Below are 22,909 nucleotides of genomic sequence, written 5' to 3' on the forward strand. Positions count from 1 at the left end.
ATACTCGAAGGTGCTCGATTGATCAACCATTCTATGCAGATAATTAACTAGTTTAAAATAAGGTAAATTACATGGACCTCCCCTATGGTTTGCCATAATTACAAGGACCTACCCTCTGGTTTGAGAATTTACACGAACCTCCCCTAAAAATGAAACTAACCTACAAGGACCTCCCTTATGCGAGTCAACGTTAGTCAATAACGAATTGTGCTAACGTCATGTACTAAATTAAGTGAAATGTCCATAATACCCTTATCCCTACCATAGATTAGTTCTAAAAAAATTATTAGTAGTACACGAACCTCCCCTAAAAATGAAACTAACCTACAAGGACCTCCCTTATGTTAGAGTCAACGTTAGTCAATAACGAATTGTGCTGACGTCATGTACTAAATTAAGTCAAATGTCCATTATACCCTTATCCCTACCATAAATTGGTTCTAAAAAAATTATTAGTAGTCCAGGGACCACCACCTCATCCATGGTCCCAAACAATCCTAGCCGTCCATCTCAGCAAACAATACAATCAGCATTAACCAAATGCACACATCAGCACCTTCTTTCTTATATGGATATTTCTTTCTCTCTCCTCTCTCTGCCTCCTAAGAATTTGAAAACAAAAGAAAGAGCTTACAGTTACAGCAAATATGACAATGACGATTGCTGCGTAAAGAGCAAGAAACCGTCATGCCTTGGGATAACCCAACAATCCCAAACAAAACCCTAATTTTCCACAACACAATGGACAACACGATCCCTCCTGCACCCAACAGCACCCTACAATTCCTCCTCCAGAACACCTCAATCTGCAACCCAAACCCTTCCTGGTACCCGTAAAATGCATCATAAACTGTCGATGCCCAGTTCTTGACCACATTCTTCACAAGATCGCAGTTGATTTTAGAAAGTAGAGTACCTAAGCCCTAGAGAGCTTGCAGAATGAATTGGGTTTTGTAAGATCATTGGTATTGATGATGAAAATTCAGACATGGCTTTTAGGTTTTGGCTAAGCGAGGGTTTCAACATTTTTCCCCTAATATTAGATTCACAATATCACAAACTCAGGAGGATCATATCAAATTCTTAGACTGGCTGGTTTTATATATACAATCAAATGTACTCCACCAAGGTGAATGAGGTGGCCATGGTGGGAGTGGCAATGGTAGGTGGCGATGAGAGAGAGAGAATGAAGGGAAGAAGAGAGGTATATATATATATTTCTAAAAGAATATGGATAGTTCAGTCATTTACTATAATAACTTAAGGGCATTTTAGTAAATTAAACAGGTCCTTTAGTCCATTTGACTGTCCGTCACAAGGAGGGGAGGTCCGTGTAGGTTAGAGTAGAAATATAAAAAGAAGAAAATAAGAGAATTGTGTAAAGACTTCAATGAGATAAATCACTCATTCAAATCTCTAGTATTAATAGATAAAAAAGAGCACACACTCATATTACAAGAAAGAAAATAAAATCAAATCTAAATCAAATCACAGCATATTCTATGGCATATTCTATAGCATAATCAAATCTCCGCTAAAATGGTAAGTCATTTTATAAATCGTGGCTATCATATATGCTAACACTCCCCCTCAAGTTGGTGTGTGGATTTCTGAAATGCCCATTTTGGACAATGCATTCTCAAACACAATCTTGCCGACGCCCTTTGTAAGAATGTCTGCAAGCTGCTGAGAGCTTGTGACAAATGGAGTGCAAATCTGACTAGCGATGATTTTCTCTCAGATGAAGTGTCAATCAACAATTAATAATGTCTCCTCAGACCATAAACAACTAACAATGTCTCCTCAGACCATATCCCTTCATACACATGTTTAAAATATGTAGATAGAAGAATCAACAATGTCTCGTCAAACCATTCCCCTTCATACATATGTTTAAACAATGTAGATGAAAGAATCTACAATGTCTCCTCAGACCATAAAAAAAAATAAAATATATATCGAGGTCGGACCACCCTGCCTACCCAACACCTCCCAGATGGGCGATGTCACCTTAGACTATTCCCAAATGGGTGGTGTCGAACTCGCAATGCCCTCATTACAGTCAGACCACCCTGGTTCTGATATCAAGTAGAAATAGAAAAAGAAGAAAATGAGAGAATTGTGCAAAGACTTGAATAAGATAAATCACTCATTCAAAGCTCTAACTTTTATAGATAAAAAAGAGCACATGCACATATTACAAGAAAGGAAATAAAATCAAATCTAAATCAAATTACAGCATATTGTATGACATATTCTATAGCATAATCAAATCTCTACCTAATATGGTAAGTCATTCCATAAATCGTGGCTATCATATCTGCTAACAATTAGTTTCATTTTTAGAGGAGGTCCGTGTAAATTCCCAAACCAAAGGAGAGGTCCCTTTAATTATGGCAAACCATAGGCGAGATCCGTGTAATTTACCCTTTAAAATATAATTCTGAAAAAGTGTAAAACATGAAATTTGAGAAGTGATTTTCCAAAAACACTTTTTAAATCATTTATAAGCCTCACCAAGATCCGACTACATCAATTTAGGTTTTTCTAAGGTCATTTTACATGTGCCCTAGCTATGTCAATGTGATTAAGGATGGCGCATTCTGTATCTGCCATGTCTTGAACAGATATTACTCAAACAATTCAACACACCTTGAGACGTTAGAAGACACATTTTGAATACGAATACGCCAGCACGACTCAAATACCTAACACTGTAAAAAAGTAAATAATTCAAAAAATTGTCTCTAAGCAATAAAAATGGTGTGTCAAGCCCCTAGAAACTCTTAGGAGTTGGGATATTGAATCTAGTGTATAACCTTTTTCTAAGCAAATGGCTGCACTTGAATAATTTATTCAAAAAACAGTGTCTCTAGGCAAATGTGGATGATTTGTCGAGCCCTTACAACCTCTATATACCAATATTGAACTTAGTCTATATCCTTCTCCTGGAAGAAAATAGCTGTATTCAGCATGGCCTTTAAATAATCGCGCAGATGTATAAATGGTATTGTTGGGCATTATCTATCTGCTAACTGAGATTCTAGTTTGCTTCTAAACATCCTATGCATACAAAAGGTAAGATCACTGAGCAAACAGAAATTGGAACAATCTGTCACATCCCTATCATCAATGCTAATATGGTAGTACTAACTTTTTTATCTTCCAAAAACATCATTCACAGGAAGACAGGAGATATTATGACAAGAGTTTGCTGAGAACCTACCTTCTAGAGAAGATATCTGTAAGAAGTCTTCCTTCAGTGTCTATAGAATTCTTTCTAACATCCAAATTTAGGTCCTCGAGCTTAGAGCAGGGTTCAAAGTCAGTCTCACGGTCTCTGTTCCTAATATCAAGAAGTGAAATGATTAACAAGACATAAGCACCATGGAAAACAAATAAACATAAACAAAAACAACTATCAGTGAAACACATTGGAAGGAAGTCTAAAAGAAAGGACTATATGAGACCGTAACAGCTGGAATACCTATCATATGATGGCATAACTCCAGTATGGGCATTACAACATGGCCTTGAGGTGGAAGGAACACTTGTAACTTGTTCTTCATCATTACCATCTGCTCTGTTCCAAAAATTCTGCCCAGCAATATGCAATGGAGAACAAGTAGTGATATATCAAAAAGGAAGCAATAAATAAAACAACTACCAAACTAAATGGTAGAAAGAATTATAACTAATATACCCTCCGTCCCACAAAAAATGTCCACCTTTCCACTTTGGCTGTCCCAATTCAAAATCCAATGTACTATTTTTTAAATATTCCTAATTTACCCTCCTTGCCTTGAAGTTATAAAAGCATGTGGACCCACCATAGAAGGGTATATTAGAAAATTCATTCCCTACCTCTATAATAAAAAAATATATATATTAAAAACTACACTCTTAAAAAGATAAATTCCCAAAAAGGGACATTTTTTGTGGGACAGAGGGAGTATATTGTAGAAAAAGAATAAGAAAATGTTGCCATCGTATAGAATTCTTCAAGATACAATACAGCTATGCTGCCAATGTTGAGGTTTTTTGAATAAAAAGGAAGAAGACTTGACAATAAAAATTTATCGCACATAAATTTAAAACAACATAGTATGAACAATCAGCTAAACAGAATACTCAAACAAAATTTCCTTCAAAGCAAGCCATTTAAGCAAAACCTTTTTTACATGGAAAAATAATACCACTAAATATCTTTAAAATAGAAGAACCGGTGTATAAAATATACAAAAGAAAGAAAAAAATTGTCCAAAAAATGAGGGAAAACTTATTAAAATAAGAATGAAAAGAAGCAAAATACCCACAAAGTCTACCTCCCACTTCCCCAAAACAAAACAAATAAATAAAACAAAAGGTCATTAAAACCATGGTAAAACCGAAGGCTGTAGCCCAGTGGTATTTCCTCGCCTTCCAAAGGGTCGAGGGTTCAAGTCCCCATAGGGACAAGTGGGTGCGTGAATGTGTTTCTTGCCAAAGTAAAAATATAAAATTTGAAATCAGGGTAAGTCATTTTTGAATTGGTTGGGATAAATGCATGAAATGCAATTCGATAAGATCTCTTCGCATCAAATTAAAGACCTGGAGATATCCCCCAATACTGCGCTAAAGACAAAAAACCCATCTGGATTGAACCAAAATTCATAGTTAACTTAAAGCACAACAGGAGAAGCAATAAACAAAATCCCAGCACAACTTTAGATCCCCATTAACCATTTTAGCTCTAAACTTGACTCCACATAAACATAACTCTCAACACTCTCAGCGTGCAGCATGAAATCAACATATAAGTTTATAACAATATTCTGAATCAATGCCAACTGCCACCTCAAGATACATTGTTTCGACAACCAACCAAATTACTTCAGCTAGAACTTTACTGTCATAATTTCATATCAAGTTTATGTTGGAAAATATCCTTTTATTTTATTTTTTCTATGCTGAAGGGTATATCAGTAGTTATGTGTTTATCCAAGATAGTATAAATAATATAATGTGAGAGAGAGTCAGTATGCTCTCTCATTCTTTCTGCTGTCACATTCTTTTCTTCTCTCCTCAGTTTTCTTCTTCTTTTTCCTGATGTATGTTTCAATCTCATAAATCAACTTGGTATTAGAGCGACAAACATCTTATAGAGGAACCGAACCTACAAACCAAAAACAAAAGAAATGCTGATGTCAGTGTACGAATGCTGACATCAACATGGCAAAACCTGCCACCATGTTGGCCACTGTTTGGGGATTCTCTGTTTTTTTAAGCCTGATGTGACTCCATTTGCTATTTCTTTGTTATTTTTTGAAAGAGGGGATTTGAAGGAATCCGGATCTAGGGTTTCTTGACAAGATTTATGTGCTCCAATCTGTAACGAAGGAGTCTGATAGGAAAGTTTGTGTGGTTGTGCATATGTGAAGAAACAGCTGAGAGTTATGGATTTTTATTTCTCACCAGCTGATGGGTTTGTTTATAGATCTGCTGCAGTAACTATTCTGTATGCCTGATTTCAATTTTTTTGACGTTGTAGCACAGATTTCACTTCTGTCAGATTGCGTCTTTCTAGTGATTGTTTAATTTATTTTCTAGCTTTATCTTGTGTGATTGGAAGAGATTAATTGGTATTTGAGGCTGGCTACAAGACATCACAAGAAAGTGAGATCTCCCAAATCCCAAAACAGGGGATAGTGGGCCAAGGCAGTACTCATGTCGAAAACCCTACTCTCCAGATCACAACAGTGAAGTTAGACAGCCAAAACTATTTCGCTTGGTCACAGTCGGTAACACTGTTAATTAAAAGTAAAGGAAGAATGGGTTATCTGACTGGTAAGATAGAGGAACCAAAGCTTGATAACCCCTCATACGAGAAATGGGAGGCTGAAAAATCAACCGTTCTGTCATGGCTTCTTCACTCAATGAAACCAGAAATTACTCATGGATACATTCTTAAGAACCGCCAAGGAAGTTTGGGATGCGGTACCCCAAACTTAGGTAATGTGGCACAAATTTATGATTTAAAGCACCGAATCCATGACACCAAACAAAAAAATTTATCATTGGCAACTTACTTTCATACTCTGCGGGGTTTGTGGCAGGAGTTAGATCATTATCAAAGGCTAGATATGGATAGTGCAGCAGATGTTGCTAAGTTGCACAAGTTGATTGAACAAGAACGCATTTTTGAGTTTTTATCTGGTTTAAATCCTGAATATGACCAGGTTTGAATTCAGATTTTAGGTAAAGAGCCCCTTCCCTCTCTGATGGGGGTATATGAATATGTTCAAAGTGAGGAAAGCAAACGCGTTGTTATGTTTCAGTCAATGCCACAGGAGAGCTCTGCACTTGTAGCCTCTACCCAGTAAGAGGGAAAGTGAGGGACCAAGAAATATGATAAACAAAAATTAATGGATACTTCAAACAAAGACAAATTGTTTTGTGATTATTGCAACAAAACTAGACATACTAGAGAAAGTTGTTGTAGAAGAGGTCGGTCAGGTGGTGGTTCTCAATTCCGTTCTCACCCTACTGTTGAATCTTCTTCAGCCACTACGACTCCACCAACTCAATGTGTTACACCAAATCTTACTAAGGAGGAAGTTGAGAATTTCAGGTGCATAATATCACACAATTAGAGACTCCTGCAACAGCATCCACCTCTTTTGCCCTCTCAGGTAACTTGGCTAACGCTCTAAGTGCATCTTGTAACACATTTCATCACCCTTGGATCATTGATTCATGTGCATCCGATCATATGATTGGTTTTTCTAGTTTATTTTCTTCTTATACTACTTGTTCAGGACAAAAAGTTCAAATAGCAGACGGTTTTTTTTCATCTGTCTCTGGCCAAGGTTCAATTCATGTTACCTCTTCCATGTCCATCCATGTTCCTAACTTCTCCAGTCAGTAGCATTACAAAACATCTAACCTGTAGTATAACTTTCTTTCCCTCACATTGCGTCTTTCAGGACCTAGTCACAAGGAGGGCGATTGGCAGTGGTAGAGAGAGGGATGGTCTTAATTTTTTGGATGCTAAATTGGAAAAGATAAATCAAGTTCAACAAGTTGTGATACCCCTATGGATCATATTTGACTATGGCATCGACGATTAGGACACCCATCATTTCTTTTGTTGGAAAAACATATTCCTTCTTTATTTTCAAGAATAAATGTCTCCAAGTTTTATTGTGAAGTGTCTGAACTTGCAAAACATCATTGAACTTCATTCCTTCAAGTTCTAGTAGAAGTCCATCTCCTTTTGTTATTGTTCATACTGATGTATGGGTCCTTCTCGTGTTGCTAGTTTATCTAGTTTCAAATGGTTTGTTACATTCATTGATGATTATTCTCATACCACTTGGGTTAACTAGTTGAAAGAAAAAGGTGATGTTTTTTCATGTTTCAAAACATATCACAAAATGATGCTCACTTAGCTTGACTTCCAAGGAAAAAAATGGTGCTCACTCAGTTTAATACACAAATAAAAATTGTTCGTCCAGATAATGGCGATGAGAAATGGGGTCACGGAGAGAAAAAATCAACATCTTCTAGAGGTTGCTCGGGCCTTAATGTTTTCTATGCATGTTCCTAAACTATACAGGAGATGCTGTACTCACTGCAGCATTCCTTATAAATCGACTTCCCTCAAGAGTTCTTAATTTCAAGTCACCAATTGAAGTTTTCTCGCCTTTATTGTCCTCTTCCAAATCTTTTTTAGTTCCTCCTCGAGTATTTGGGTGCGTTTGTTTTGTTCATGTTCTTAATCGTACACATCGTAAGTTAGATCCAAGAGCTATTAAATGTGTGTTCTTAGGGTATTCTCCAACCCTAAAGGGTTATAAATATTTTAATCCTCCATCGGGTAAGCAACTTGTCTCTATGGATGTTACCTTCTTTGAGTCTACAGCTTATTTTTCACGAAAGGCTTCTCTTCAGGGGGAGAATATGAATGAAGAGAAATCCATTGTGGGAGTATTGCCTACAATGTTGTCCTTTCTATTGCCTAACACTGTTCCTTCATATTTGTTAGAAAAGGAACAGCAATTAACCCAATGACAGGATCATGAAGAGCAGGAGCAACTCTGATGACGAGTTAGAGGTATATGCAAGAAGACACAAGTATACGACTGCTTCATCGCCTCCTTGCCAATCATCACCCTCTGACTCAGGTAATCCTAAGTTACCCATTGTTATTGATGATCATACTCCTGATGTTTGTGATAATGATGTTCCAACTACTCTTCGTAAGAGTGTTAAGTCTTGTACTCAACACATCCAATATCTAATTTTGTTTCTTATCAACATCTTTCTCGTTTTTATCGTGCCTTTGCAGCCCAGTTGTCTTCTGTATCTATTCCTCAAAATTACAAGATGCATTTTCTGATCCAAAATGGAAGGCAGAAATCTATGAAGAGATGAAAGCTCTTCAGATACTTGGGGAATTAGTTGAGTTGCCAAGAGGGAAAAAACGGTTGGATGCAAATGGGTGTTCACAATGATGCAGAATGCGGAGAAGTTTGCTTGTGTAGCAAAGATGAATTCTGTCCAAGTTTTTTTGTTGTCTTTGGCTGCAAATTTTGGTTGGTCAAAAAGAAGTAGTTCTAGGTTTTGGCTTACTCAAACCGAGAGCCAAGAGCTATATTTATATACAAGAATAGGGTACAAAGAAAGGAAACCAAATCAAAGAAAAACATAAAATATGCCAAAATCTATATGATCCGATGATTATGGAGATCTTATTTACGTGATCCCATGATTACGGGAATCTTATCTACGTGATCCCTTGATAAAACACCTAATAAAAGGCTAAAAACAGCTAATAAAAATAAAAATAATAATAATATAGATATTTCAACACTCCCACTCAAGCTTGGAGTGAAGATATCAATCAAGCCCAGCTTGGTAATCGAGAAATGAGGCAAAGATGGACCAACGGATTTGGTAAACACATCTGGCGACTGATTAGAGGACTGAAGAAAGCACGGCTTGATAATTCTCAAACGAACCTTCTCTCTGATAAAATGAATGTTCACCTCTATATGTTTAGTCCTCTCATGAAGAACATAATCTGAAGCAAGCATATGATGGCTGACTTATTATCACAAAACAAGTCTGCGGACTGTTTTTCGCTTAGCCCTAGCTCCTCCAAGTAAGATGGAAGCCAGAGAATCTCACAAGTACCTTACGCCATGGCACGATACTTAGCCTATGTCGAAGATCTCGAAACTACAGTTTGCTTTTTTACTTTTCCAGGATATAAGATGGTCTCCATAGAAAGTACAAAAGCCAGATGTCGAACGTCTGTCAGTCTTGGACCCAGCATAGTCTGCATCACATAGGATAACCCAACCTACCTGCTAGAAAAATAGAATAATCCAAATCCACGACAGGACTTGAGATATCGAAGAATATGATATACTGCATCCATGTGAGCTGTACAAGGAGCATACATAAACTGACTCACAACACTAACCGCAAAAGCCAAATCAGGGCGGGTGTTGGTAAGATAAATCAATCTTCTTACCAAGCGCTGATACTGCGAGGGATTAGAAAGGAGATCTCCAGACTCAGCCGAGATCTTCAGATTAGGATTTATAGGAGTGGAAGCAAGTTTACACCCAAGCATACCCATGTCTCGAAGAAGATCCAAGACATACTTCCTTTGTGATAAAGAGATACCCTGCTTAGATTTAGCAACCTCAATTCCCAAGAAATATCTGAGCTGCCCAAGGTCTTTCACATCAAAAGCTTTAGCCAATTGAAGCTTTACTTGAGCAATCCCAGGGATGTCATTGCCAGTAATGATGATATCATCAACATAGACAAGAAGAATGATACATTGACCAATGGAAGAACGATGGATAAAACATGTATGGTCAGAATAACATCTAACAAACTCCATGGATAGAATTACATCATTGAAGCGGTTGAACCAAGCTCTGGGAGATTGTTTTAACCCCTACAAAGACTTCCGCAATCAACAGGCCTTTCCAGCATACTCCCCCTCAGCCCGAAATCCAGGTGGAGGATCCATATAAATAGTCTCAAAAAGATCACCGTTAAGGAAAGCATTCTTCACATCAAGTTGATGAAAAGGCCAATTGTGGGAGTCAGCCAGAGAGAGAAGCAAACGAACTGAAGTCAATTTAGCTACTGTAGCGAAGGTATCATTGAAGTCCTTACCAGGAATCTGAGTAAACCCTTTGGCCACCAAACGGGCCTTATACCAATCAATAGAGCCATCGGGCAGATATTTAACATTGAATACCCATTTTCTACAATCATACCAGACATCCAATTGGGATTCCGGAGAGCCTCAGAGACATTTCTGGGAATGGAAATGGAATCAAGCTTGCCTAGAAAGGCTCGATAAGACCCTGAAAGACCATCATAAGAGATATAATGCGAAACAGGATGATCAGTACTGCAAGCGAATCTAAATCGAGTAAGGGGTTTGCGGTCCCGAGTGGGATACCAAGACTAGGGAACAAGGTCAGGGAAATGTAAAGGAGGGAGAGGAGATGTACTTGAACCTGTATCTGAGGAAGATGAAGGCAGTGGAGGCAGAGCACGAGGGCAGCGATAATAGACCTGCAAAAGGGGTGAGGAAACCACAAGAGAAAACTCTTCTTGAAAAATAGGAAGAGGACGAGCAAGAGGATAAGCCTCTTGATCAAGAGTAGAAGTTTCCTACAAGATAGTATTAAAACCATAAAATGGGGCATGCTCATGAAATGTGACATCAAGAGAGTGATACATGTGTTTGTGTACAGGATCATAACATCGGTAACCTTTTGACATTGATGAGTATCCTAAAAAGATACATTTAATGGCCTTGTCATCAAGTTTAGTACGAGAAGGGCTACGATTCTGAACAAAACATATACATCCAAACACCCGAGGCATGATGGAAAAAAGAGTAATATCAGGCTAAAGCAATTGTAAGAGGCCGTACCATTTAATACTCTACTAGGGGTACGATTAATGAGAAAAGTATATGTAAGAATCGCCATGTGCCAGTATGACTTGGCACATTCATACCACTTAAAAGACATCGAACAACTGACATTAGTTGACGATTTTTACACTCTGTCACACCATTCTATTCAGGGGTATATGGATGATGAAGAATACCCTGTAGGTTACGTTGAGACTGAAACTCATTGGAAACATATTCACGACCATTGTCAGACCTAATATTTTTAACTACAATTTTATATGGAGTATTAATCATTTGAAAAAATTGAGTGAACAAGGGAAAAACTTTATATTTCTTTTAAGTAAATATATCCATGTGCAACGGGAATAATCATCAATGAATGTGGCATGACAACGATGCCCCAAAAAAGCAGTAACAGGAGAAGGACCCCACACATCAGAATGTATGAGATCAAACATACTAAGTGCACGATGCATACGAGAAATATAACTGGTTCTAGTATGTTTAGAAAGTTCACAAATCTCACATTGAAACTTATTATCCATACAAGCCGTTATTAATGAAGAGAAAAACAGACATAAATACTGAAAGTTTACATGCCCAAGGTGAGCATGCCATAAATTTTAAGTCTGAAAAGAAAAATCATAAGACCTAGAAACTGGAAGATCAAAGGCTTGGAGCAAGTGGAGGAAGTGTCGGTGGAGGATCCCTAAAGTAGTAGAGGCCATCGTGCTCATATCCCTTGCCAAAAATCCTCTTTGAACACAGGTCCTGTAAAACACAGTAATGAGGAAAGAAAATCACTGCAAAATTTAGTGATTTGGCAAGTTTGCTAACAGATAGAAGATTAAAAATGCAAAGTTAGGAACATAAACAATAGATGGCAAAATAATATCAGGTGATAGATGAACATCTCATTTACTACGAATAATGGTGGTTGACCCATCGGCTATACTAACAGCCTGTTTAACAGGGGTAAAGGGAGTAGAAAATAATGACAACTCACCAGTCATGTGATCATTGGCTCCGAAATCCATAACCCAAGTAGGTTTTCCCGCTTTAACATGACAAGCAAAACAAGTACCTATAGCTATAGTAGCCGTGGGAATAAAAGAGCCAGCCCTGGTAGATAAAGCTCCGAATTGCTCTTAAAGCTGACCAATCTGGGACTGTAACTGATTGAAGTCCTGAATAGATGGTCTGGGAGGAGTTGAAGCAGGAGGGACAACAATCTGTGGAGTAGTATACCCACCAATAGTATCGGCTACTACGGCCACGGCCAGAAGGAGGATTGCGAGAAAATTTTTGCTTTATCTCGAGATGAAGCTTAAAGCTACGATCCTTTACATGACCCATGGCTCCACAATGTTGACAAATAACCTTTCCTTTTGAAAGTCTAGAATTAGCAGCAATAGCCATCTAATCAACTGGAGTCTAGTAAAGCTGCTGGCTGAGAGATCTGATGTCTATGCTCCTCATGGTCAACAATAGCGAAGGCATCATATAAATAAGGCATAGGAGAGGTGTTTATGATATAAGTTCTGAGAGCATCATACTCAGATCGTAAACCCATCAAAAACTGGTAGGCATGCTGGCGGTACAGTCTCTTAACCAAAAGAGTTGCAACTTCTTCAGAGAAATCGGAAAGAGGGTTCATAATGTGCTAATTCTTCCCACCTAGACTGGAGGTGCCCAAAATACTCTGATACTAACAGCTTTCGTGTATCTTGTGATGCACGAGCAATCTCCTGATAGAGTTCAAAGATACGAGCGTAGTTGCAGGAATGGGCATACATCTTGTTAAGGGCTTGCCACAGACAAAAAACGGAAGTGTGAAACATGAGCATATTATACATGCACTCCTCCATTGAGTTGAAGATCCAACCCAGAATGGGGCACCTGTCCATGTCCCATGCAATATATTTAGTATCCGTCCTTTCCGATTCCTTGACTAGACCCAAAAGCTAACCAGTTTTCCCTTTCCCTCTAATATAGAGTTGAACAGAACGGGACCAAGATACGAAGTTGCGCCCATTCAAGAGCACACTAGTAACCCGCTATGCCAGAGTATGATGTGCCGAAGATAAAGTATGTTGGACTGAGGATAAAGTGTCCATTTGCTAGAATCAGTCATAGTACCAAAATAAGGCTGGTCCACACGTCAAAGCAGGAGGAAAGAGAAAAAAACAAGGCCGGAAAAATTGGCGCTTTCCTCTAAATATGTTGCCGAACAAACACCGGCAACCCACAAATAAAATAAAAAACACCAGGACCCTTAGGTCATAAAAAATAAAAAAATAAAAATAAAAACATACACACACACACTAAGGGAATTCTCCTAAAAAAAAGAGGGTTACCCGAGAGGTCCGACACAAGGGCTAGGAGGAGATGGAGGTGCGCCGGAAGTGATGGAAATTGAAGAAAGGGATAGAGAAGGTCATAGTTGTTAAAGGCACCGGAGGCGCGCGCCTAAGGCGCCACCTTGGCGCCTTGAAAGACTTAAGGCGAGGCACTTTAGCTAGGCGAGCGCCTTTGAGGAAAAGGCGCAGTACAAAGGCGCCTGAATGAAAAATTATTTTTTTTACTATTATTTGTTTATTTTAGTTTATTATTTGTTTATTTTTAGTTTTTATTTGTTTATTACAAAACTTATACATGCAAGCAGCAAGTTACAAAGCCAAAAAAAAAAAAAAAACAAAAGGAAAGAAGAGACAGAGAACTAGAGAAGTACGAGACGTCGAGATCTGCGAAGTGCGAAGCGCCGAAGCTCGGATCTGCGTCTCTGCCGGTAAGTTCTTGCTTCTTGCTTCTTCTTCTCTACTTCTTCTCTCCTTCTTGCTTCTTCTTCTCTTCTCGGTAATTTTTTTTTTTTTTTTTTTTTTTCTCTCTCTTTTCTTCAGTTCTTCTTCTTCTCTTGGCTCTCTCTCTCGAGTCTAGTCTCTTGCTCCTTTTATTTTTTTTTATTCTTCTTTAAGCCGAGTCTAAGACTCTAGGCTCTTCTTTTATTTTTTATTTTTTATTTTTTTCTATTCTTCTTCTCTCGGCTCTCTCTGCTCTTCTTCTTTTTATTTTATTTTATTTTTTTTTTATTTTTTTTTTTTGTGGTTTAAAAGAATTCTATTCTTTTTTATACCTATTATATCCTAACTATTTTTTTTTTTTCCATTAGTAAATCTCAACTAATAAAGAGAGTAATAGTGGGGCTAAAATAAAAGTTCTACTAACTTTTATTTTCTTTTTATTTTTTTTCCTTAGTTCTCTTCGCTAGTACAGAGGATGATGTTTTCCTTATTTTCGTTTTAGATATTATAACTCTTCAAAATAGTAATTACAATGTTTGATTGTTTAGTTATATTTTTTTTATCTTTACAGGTTTACTATTCTCAGTTTGCAGTTTTCAAATGTGATGTTTACAATTTTCTGTTTTCTTGGGTTCAAATGTGATGTTTCTTTATATCCAATTTTGTAGATGTTATGCAATTTCATTTTCTCTTGTTCCTGTATTACAAAAATTGTTGTTAAAAAAAATTAATACAAACTTTTGGCATTATATATACAAATACAGTTATCAATTATTAATATTAAAAAAGGGCAAAATCCTATAAAGAAAATAAAAAATCCTAAATATCAAGTTTTGACAACTTGCTCCTCTTATTCTAATTGGCAATAAACCCCATTGAATTTACCCACACATTTCTTATTCACCCCTAGAATAATTTTTATCTGCAAGTGTGTGTATATAAATGTATGTTGTTATATCCATCTTTATCTTGATATGTGAGTGCATAGACCATAGAGTACACCATCTTTGTCATTTAGTTGCATTTTGCATCTTTATATATACTATTGCATCTTTAATACTTTATTAGGTGGGTTTTGTTTTTTTTTTTTTTCAGCGTGCGCCTTGCTTCAGTCGAGCACGCGCCTCGCCTTGTGCCTCAGGCTCCAAGAGGCATTTGCGCTTTTGTGCGCCTTTAGCCTTTAACAACTATGGAGAAGGTGGCGACCCCGGGGAAAAAGATGGGGAGGCGAAAGTTTTTGTTATGCTCTGATACCAAAAAGAAGTAGTTTTGGGTTTTGGCTTACTCAAATCGAGAGCCAAGAGCTATATTTATATACAAGAATAGGGTACAAACAAAGGAAACCAAATTAAAGAAAAACAGGAAATACGCCAAAACCTACATGATCCCATGATTATGGGAATCTTATATACGTGATCCCATGATAATAGGGATCTTACATAAAACACCTAATAAAAGGCTGAAAACAGCTAATAAAAATAAAAATAATAATAATAGAGATACTTGAACTGGTCACTTCGACAAGTTGATGTAAAGAATGCCTTCCTTCATGGATATCTAGAGGAGGAAGTGTACATAATTGTTCCCCCAGGCTTTGAGTTTACATCATCTAATGGCAAGGTATGTAAATTGAAGAAAGTACAGTATGGGTTAAAGTAGTGTTATTAAAGGCTCAAGGCGCTAGAGGTACTTTGGAGCCTAGGCATGAAGCGCACGCCGAAGTGAGCGCACAATTGAAAATTAAGCTACCATAAAAGTATTCATATCTCATAAGTCATATCAATATTCTAAAAATTAATATCAAATAAAAAAAATAAAAAAATAAAAAGGTAAATCTGTTGTAAATAATAAAACGAAAGCGAAGAGAGAAATGAAACAAGAACACACCGATATAACGTGGTTTAGCCACTAGGGCCTACATCCATGGCACAATACAATGGTGGAGGCTCCTTTATATTGGAGAAGAAATTATGAGAATGGAAAGAAATAGAAAATAGGAAACAAGGAGGATTTTTCTCCACTGTTTCTCTAGTAACACCAAATCTTCAATAATAGGAAACATCAATTACTAAAAGATTTTCCTCCATTGATTCCTCCATTAAATCTTCAATACCATCAACTATATAAGCATCTAAGAACCACAAAACAAAGCACAAATTTGTTTTCTTGAAAGGAAAAATGGAAATTGTTTTTCTGAAAGGCAAAACAGAGCACAAAAAGAAATAAATCTGTTAACAAAATAAATAAATAAATAAATAAATTCAGTGACAGCATTCAAAGAAGAGAGAGAGTGAGAGAGAACAAGAAAACAGACATAATAGAGGGACAGCCAAAAAAAAAAAAAAAGAGCACAAAAGGAACAGTAGGTAAAGAAAGGAACAGTAGGTAGAGAGAGAGAGAGAGAGAGGAGAACTGTTTATTCTTTTGAACAAAAGTTCCTTCTCTCATATGGTTGGGCTTTCTTATTTGTTTATTAAGCTGCCAATAGTACCCTTTTGGCTTAAGAAATAGAATAATCAATTTTTTTTTTTTTTTAAAAAAAAGTAAAAACTGTGAGGTGCGCACCTAGTAAACATCAGTCTGGGATGACAACAGGCGCTGGACCTGCGCCTAGAGCCTAGGCGCGCACCTTTAACAACATTGGGTTAAAGCAATCTCCTAGAGCGTGGTTTGAGAGGTTTACCAAAGTTAAGTGAAGATTTGGCTATATAACCCAAGCCAAGGAGATTATACATTATTCATTAAGCATTCACATCAAAGAAAGGTAACTGCACTTATTGTATAAGTGGATGATATAGTGTTGACTAGAAACGATGTAGAAGAAATGTCAAAATTGAGGACCTGCCTAGCTAGTGAATTTTTTTTTTTGATAAATAATAATAAATTAAAAAGGGCGTTCAATAGGGAAAGGCGTCCCGTGGACAAAGGAACCGGGATTCAAGGCCCTAAAGAATCCAGAAAAGAAATTAAATCAACAGAAGAGGAACACGAACTTCTGTTCACATAACAAAAAAGAGAGCGAATGATAAAAAGTTTCAGTGTCGCTGTAGACGACTCCTTCCCTTCAAACATTCTACTATTTCGCTCCTTCCAGATACACCACCAAATACAATGTGGTACAGATCTCCAATAACCACGAACGCTCCTACTCACACGACAACCTCTCCAAGTATGAATTAGCTCCCTAGTAGAACGTGGCATTACCCAACACATGCCAAATAGGCCAAGAATGAGATTCTAGCAATCTCGCGCTACAGAGCAATGCATTAGGAGATGATCGACTGACTCCCCATTCTGCTTACATAAACAGCACCAATTAACAAGAAAATTTCCCCTTTTCCTTAGATTATCGATCGTCAGAATCTTTCCCCAAACAGCAGTCCATACAAAGAATGCCACCCTAGTAGGGACCATGGAACACCAAATAGTCTTCCAAGGAAAATCATAGGATGCAAAATTAGACAGACAGAAAAACAAGGACCTAACTGTAAAACGCCCGTGAGAGGAGGGAATCCAATTTAAACTGTCAAAACCCCTGCCAATTCCTTCTTGCCAATACAATTGATCCAAGAAAATGCTCACCTCTTCCAACTCCCAAGCCTGAAATGAACGCCGAAAATGAACATTCCACGGAATTCCACTATTATCAAGGTGATAACAGTTAGCAACTATGGCATGTTTATCAACTGCAATACTATATAACCTGGGAAATGTACGACATAAAGGCTGATTCCCACACCAAAGATCATCCCAAAAGCGGACGCAGCTACCATCCCGAACTCTGAATATGATATGAGAGGAAAAGGCATCCCATCCTTGTCGAATGGATTTCCACGCCCCAACTCCTCCCGCAATAGAAACCGGACGTGTAGTCCAACCACCAACATCTTCCCCATACCTGCAAGACACTAATCTGCGCCAAGGACGATGTCTTTCCTTCCCGTATCTCCACAACCACTTACCCAAAAGAGCTTTATTAAAAGGGATCAATCGTCTAATACCAAGACCCCCCAACTTTATAGGCTTGCAAACTTGCTCCCATCTAACAAGATGATACTTGAACTCATCTCCCCTTCCTCCCCAAAGGAAATTCCTTTGAAGTTGTTCGATTCTATTTGCAACGGAGCATGGAATTTGGAACAAAGAAAGAAAATAAGTGGGAAGGCTTGATAAAGTGCTCTTGATAAGAGTTACTTTATCCCCCTTAGATAAATATTGCTTCTTCCAACCAGCCAACCTCTTTGCATACCTATCAAGCACAGAATCCCAACTCCCCACTAACCTGGAAGAAACCCCTAGGGGCAATCCCAAATAAGGGATGGGAAAGGAGTTCACCCTGCACCCAAGAAGTGCGGCTAAAGAAGAGATATCCTCAACATTCCCGACCTGGACAAGCACACTCTTGGCCACATTCACCTTTAACCCGGAAGCTGCCTGAAAGCAAGCCAGAATGCATCTCAAGTATCTAAGTTGAGACACATCAGCATCACAGAAAACCAGAGTGTCATCTGCAAAAAGTAAATGTGAAATCTCCACCTGATTGTCAATATCTCTTCCCACCCGGAATCCCTTGATAAGACCAAGATTCTTTGCCCGTCGCATGAGTCTACTTAAACCCTCCATAACAATTAGAAAAAGAAAAGATGACAATGGATCACCTTGTCTTAAACCTCGAGAACACCCAAAAAAGCCAGCTGGAGAACCATTCACAAGAATTGAGAACTTGAGAGATGAAAGACAGGTGTCAATCCATGTCAAATCCATTCTTTTAAGCAAGTAGAGAAGGAAATTCCAATTGACATGGTCATAAGCTTTCTCAATATCAAGTTTGCAAAGAACTCCAGGAACACCACTACGCAACCTTGAATCCACACATTCACCAGCAATAAGAACTGAATCAAGAATTTGCCGTCCTCCAACAAAGGCATTCTGGGAATCTGAAATAATCCCATCCATAACTTCTCTCATTCTATGAAGTTGAAGTACTTCCTAGGTATTGAAGTTGCTTGATCAAAGCGAGGGATCTTCATCTCACAAAGAAAATATGTGTTTGACTTTCTCAAAGAAACAGGAATGTTAGGGTGTAAACCTATTGTTACGCCAATTGAACGAAATCACAAATTAGGAGAAGGTAGTCAAGATGCTCCAATTGACAGAAGTAGATAGAAGAGGCTTGTGGGGAAATTAATTTAATTGTCACACTCGTCCGGATATTGCTTACGCAGTTAGTGTTGTGAGCCAATTTATGCATACACCATGTGATTCTCATATGGAGGCAATTTATAGAATTCTTTGATACTTAAAGTCTGCTCCTGGTAAAGGGTTATTTTGTAGACATAATCATATGCGAGTAGAATCCTATACAGATGCAGATTGGGCTGAATTAATTTCAGATCGGAGGTCCACATCCGGTTACTGCTCTTTCATAGGAGGTAATCTAGTAACATGGCACAGCAAAAAAGTCAGTTGTTGCTAGATCTAGTGCCGATGCGGAATTTAGAGATATGGCTAATGAGTATGTGACTTGTTGTGGTTGATATTGTTGCTGCAAGAATTGGGGTTTGACTCCAAGGATCCAATGAGGTTATACTATGATAACAAAGCTGCAATAAACATTGCACACAATCCAGTCCAGCACTATAGAACTAAAGTACTAAACACCTTGAAGTTGATAGACACTATATTAAAGAGAAATTAAGTGCAGGTTTGATTTGTACTCCTTATGAGTAGTCAGGTGATCAACTTGCAGATATTCCAATGAAAGGAGTGGCAACTACAAGTTTTTATTCAATTCTGGACAAGCTGGGCATGTGTAATATCTTCGCACCAGCTTGAGGGGGAGTGTTGGAAAGTATCCTTTTATTTTATTTTTTCTATGCTGAAGGGTATATGAGTAATTATGTGTTTATCTAAGATAGTATAAATAATATAATGTGAGAGAGAGTCAGTATGCTCCATTCTTTCTGCTGTCACGTTCTTTTCTTCTCTCAGTTTTCTTCTTCTTCTTTTTTTTCCTAATCTATTTTTCAAATCTCATAAATCAATTGTTTTATCTGTTTATCAATAAAAAAATTCTACATCAACACTCCAAATGATCTAAATAATATTGTTTACCCAGTTGTGTAAATCCTAAATCAGCTTAGCTCAAGAAAGCACTACAAAGTATGTTACCTAAACTCGAGGACGTGTGTCGGGTGCGGATATATGTCTTAGTGTCAAACCTCTCTCAATCTCAAATTTCAGTAAGCGGAAATTCAGTTTGAAATGTGTCCGAAACTACTATACAAGTACATGGATGTGTCTTACACGCTTAAATACATAGTATACTACATACAAGTATATTATATGATGTCATTATTCTTCAAAGGTGAACTCAATAAAAAATTAAATGGAATACGGTGAAGAAATGAGAGGGAAAGAGATTTCATTTATTTCATAAATAGATGACCCTTCTTTTTTTTTATAAGTATAAATAGATGACCCTTCTTGGCTATCAAATTTGAGCTTTTCTTCTTCCATCATCACAATTAAAGGATCGAGGTGTCCAACTTAATTACACATGTCAGACATTTTCCATACGTATACCAACGTCATGTTGCGTCAAAACAAGTACGTCAAGGGCAATAGCCATTACAACACATAAAAAATCCCCTTTCACAATTCAATATCTATATTTTATGTTAAATCCTTCATTGAGCATAGGTCGACTATCAAGTCTCCCATCCTACAATATTTAAGCATGGATCAGAGATTCATATTATAACTCCTCATGCAAGAATGGATCAGAGATCCAGATTATAGCTCCGCGTTAGACATTTCTACTTTCTAATGGGTAAATTCTTTTATATTTCTATCATTTCTGTAAAATTGCTAATCCATCTCAACCTCTTTTCAAGGAAAGACGATGTTTTATAGTTTATCATATAACAATATCAAAATTTATTTTTTTTTGGTGGGTGTGTGTGGGTGTGGGTGTGGGTGTGGGTGTGGGTGTGTGTTGTGGTTGGGGGAGGAGTTGAAAAAACTCATAGTGAAGCCATCCCCATCCGGACCCGGAGACCCATCACCATTACAGTTCTTCAAAGCTGTCAACACTTGCTTCTTGGAGAAAGGCACCTCAAGCCCATCCCTATCCAACACTGAAATCGAATCAAAGAAAAGCCCGCCAAGTTGGGGTCTCCGTCTGTAGGTCTCTGTGTAAGCCTCTGATAGTAGTAGGCAATCCCACTACTCACCTATTTTGACCTTAGGAATTGGAAAAGTTTGAGAGGGGAATTGGAAATGGGGTTTTTAAACCCCATGTGAAAATTCAGTCATCTCAACCCCCTAACCCACTCGAGTCGAGCCGAGATGGTTGTGAATTTTACCTACCCAACGCCTATCTAAGTCTCAACCCTGGCATAGGCCTAATCAGAGATGACTTCACCAAGACGGAGTAAGTTTTGTACCTATGATTGGAACATAATTATGATATAACATAATAATTCGTACAATTTAAAACATCGTAATGGCCATCGTCAACTTTTTATACACCTTCAGTGGGGTTTTTCTCTAGCAGACATTAGCTGAAGAGATCCTTTGGAGATTACTTCTCTGCTGGTGATTTCCTTTGGAGGCTTTGGGAATAGATTAGAAATAGAGTTCCATGGTCATGTGACTCTTTGACCGTTATTTGGTTCACATGGATCAAATGGAACACCAAAGATCTCTATGATAAAGTAATCTTCAATTAACATGTTTTGAAAATGAGATTGTTTTATTTGTCCACTCTATAGACCTTTGTCATTAAAGCATTCCAAGGGGCCCTTAGGCAGCTATTTCACGAGATAGGATTTTATCGATTTCTGCCTGTTTGAGCTTCAGTACCTCCTCCGGTTGGGAGAGATTTAGCTTCAACTTTCATGACCAGTCCTTGGAAATTCAGGGGTCTGTCTAGTGATCGTAGTGGCAACATGATTCTTCTGCCTTGAAGCCAATAGGAACTGGTTTAAGTGTTTATATCATCAAAACTCAGATCCTTGCTTTCTTAGAAACCTTGTTAGAAACGGCTAGCATGCACATTTCTAATATTATGTCTAGGGGGCAGTTGTGATCCTTCATTAATATAGTTCAGCCATATTGGGATCTTAGCAATATGGTCATATGATCAACAACATTAGAGACTTGTATTCTGCTGTGCGTGTAAATCCAAGATGGACTCCTAGATTGGAAAATAAGGAGACGTAAGGTTTAACTAAAAGAGAAACACTTTCTTTTCATCTGCTACAAGGGCAACTTAACAGGGAGTTTTTATTTTGGCTTGGGAAGGTCACTACACCTGGAGGAATGTTGAAGGATACCCCAACTCTATCTTTATTCTGATTTATAGTTCTTATAAAAAGAAGAAACAATCTATAGTCCTATCAAACAATGCTAAGATCCCATAAACCCAAAAACTGAGAGATATAAAATATATATGCATATATCATGAACTCAAGATAAAAGAAACTAATAAATATGTATGGGAACAGATGTGAATCCCACCTCATATGCATACAATATGCTCAAATCAAGTCACTTTTTTTTTTCTTTATAAGCTCAAATCAAGTCACTTTAATCAAATTTAATGTCTCCCTTCTAGGTTTTGCAAACAATAATCCACATTAAACACAGAACAATAACAAAATTATTGTAATATCATGATGATTGCACTTTAAAACAAGCAAGCCAAAAGAGTAAGTTTCTTTTCTAAATTAGATGGAAATTAGTTCTATGAAGTCCAACCATTTTTAATTGGGTCAAATGAAGAGCAGTACCTCCAGAAAACGAACATGAAAAACGGGGCGCTTATCTGGATCCTTTGCCAGAACAAGAAGCTTTTGGTGTAACAATACATCTTCCACTTTATCCATATTAATATCCAACCCATAACTGTAACGAAAAAGCCCACACTAATCAACAAACACAAGATCTTTGCATTGCACTACAACACAAAAGGTTTTCCTAAAGTTGAAACAAGGTTGCCTTTAGTAGTAAAAATCCACCAACACTTGATAGAGAACAAAAACTCAAATTTACTAGCACTTCCAGATCGAGAACATTAGACCAACAAACTTAAAGCATACACTGGATCATAAACGCAATTCGGTGAACAAAAATAAAATTTTCAAAATCCATATCATCTTTTCCGTTT

General features: G+C 37.5%; 1 protein-coding gene across 2 annotated transcripts in view; it reads right to left on the reverse strand.

The window, feature by feature from the left end:
* Positions 1–22,909, reverse strand: part of LOC132273567 (serine/threonine-protein kinase STY46-like) — an 81,033-nt gene that overhangs the window by 57,200 nt on the left and 924 nt on the right. The window contains exons 2-4 of one of the 2 annotated variants that reach the window (XM_059774534.1): positions 22,533–22,647; positions 3,488–3,597; positions 3,227–3,340 (exon numbers count right to left, since the gene is read on the reverse strand). In XM_059774534.1, the coding sequence (XP_059630517.1) occupies positions 3,227–3,340; positions 3,488–3,597; positions 22,533–22,647 (339 nt within the window). Of the gene's footprint in view, positions 1–3,226; positions 3,347–3,487; positions 3,598–22,532; positions 22,648–22,909 lie in introns of both variants that reach the window. The other variant, XM_059774532.1, reaches the window with a different exon arrangement.

Source organism: Cornus florida, unplaced genomic scaffold (assembly GCF_030987335.1).
Source record: "Cornus florida cultivar Cherokee Brave unplaced genomic scaffold, ASM3098733v1 CherokeeBrave_3.0.0_Hap2_Chr09, whole genome shotgun sequence".
Taxonomy (NCBI): domain Eukaryota; kingdom Viridiplantae; phylum Streptophyta; class Magnoliopsida; order Cornales; family Cornaceae; genus Cornus; species Cornus florida.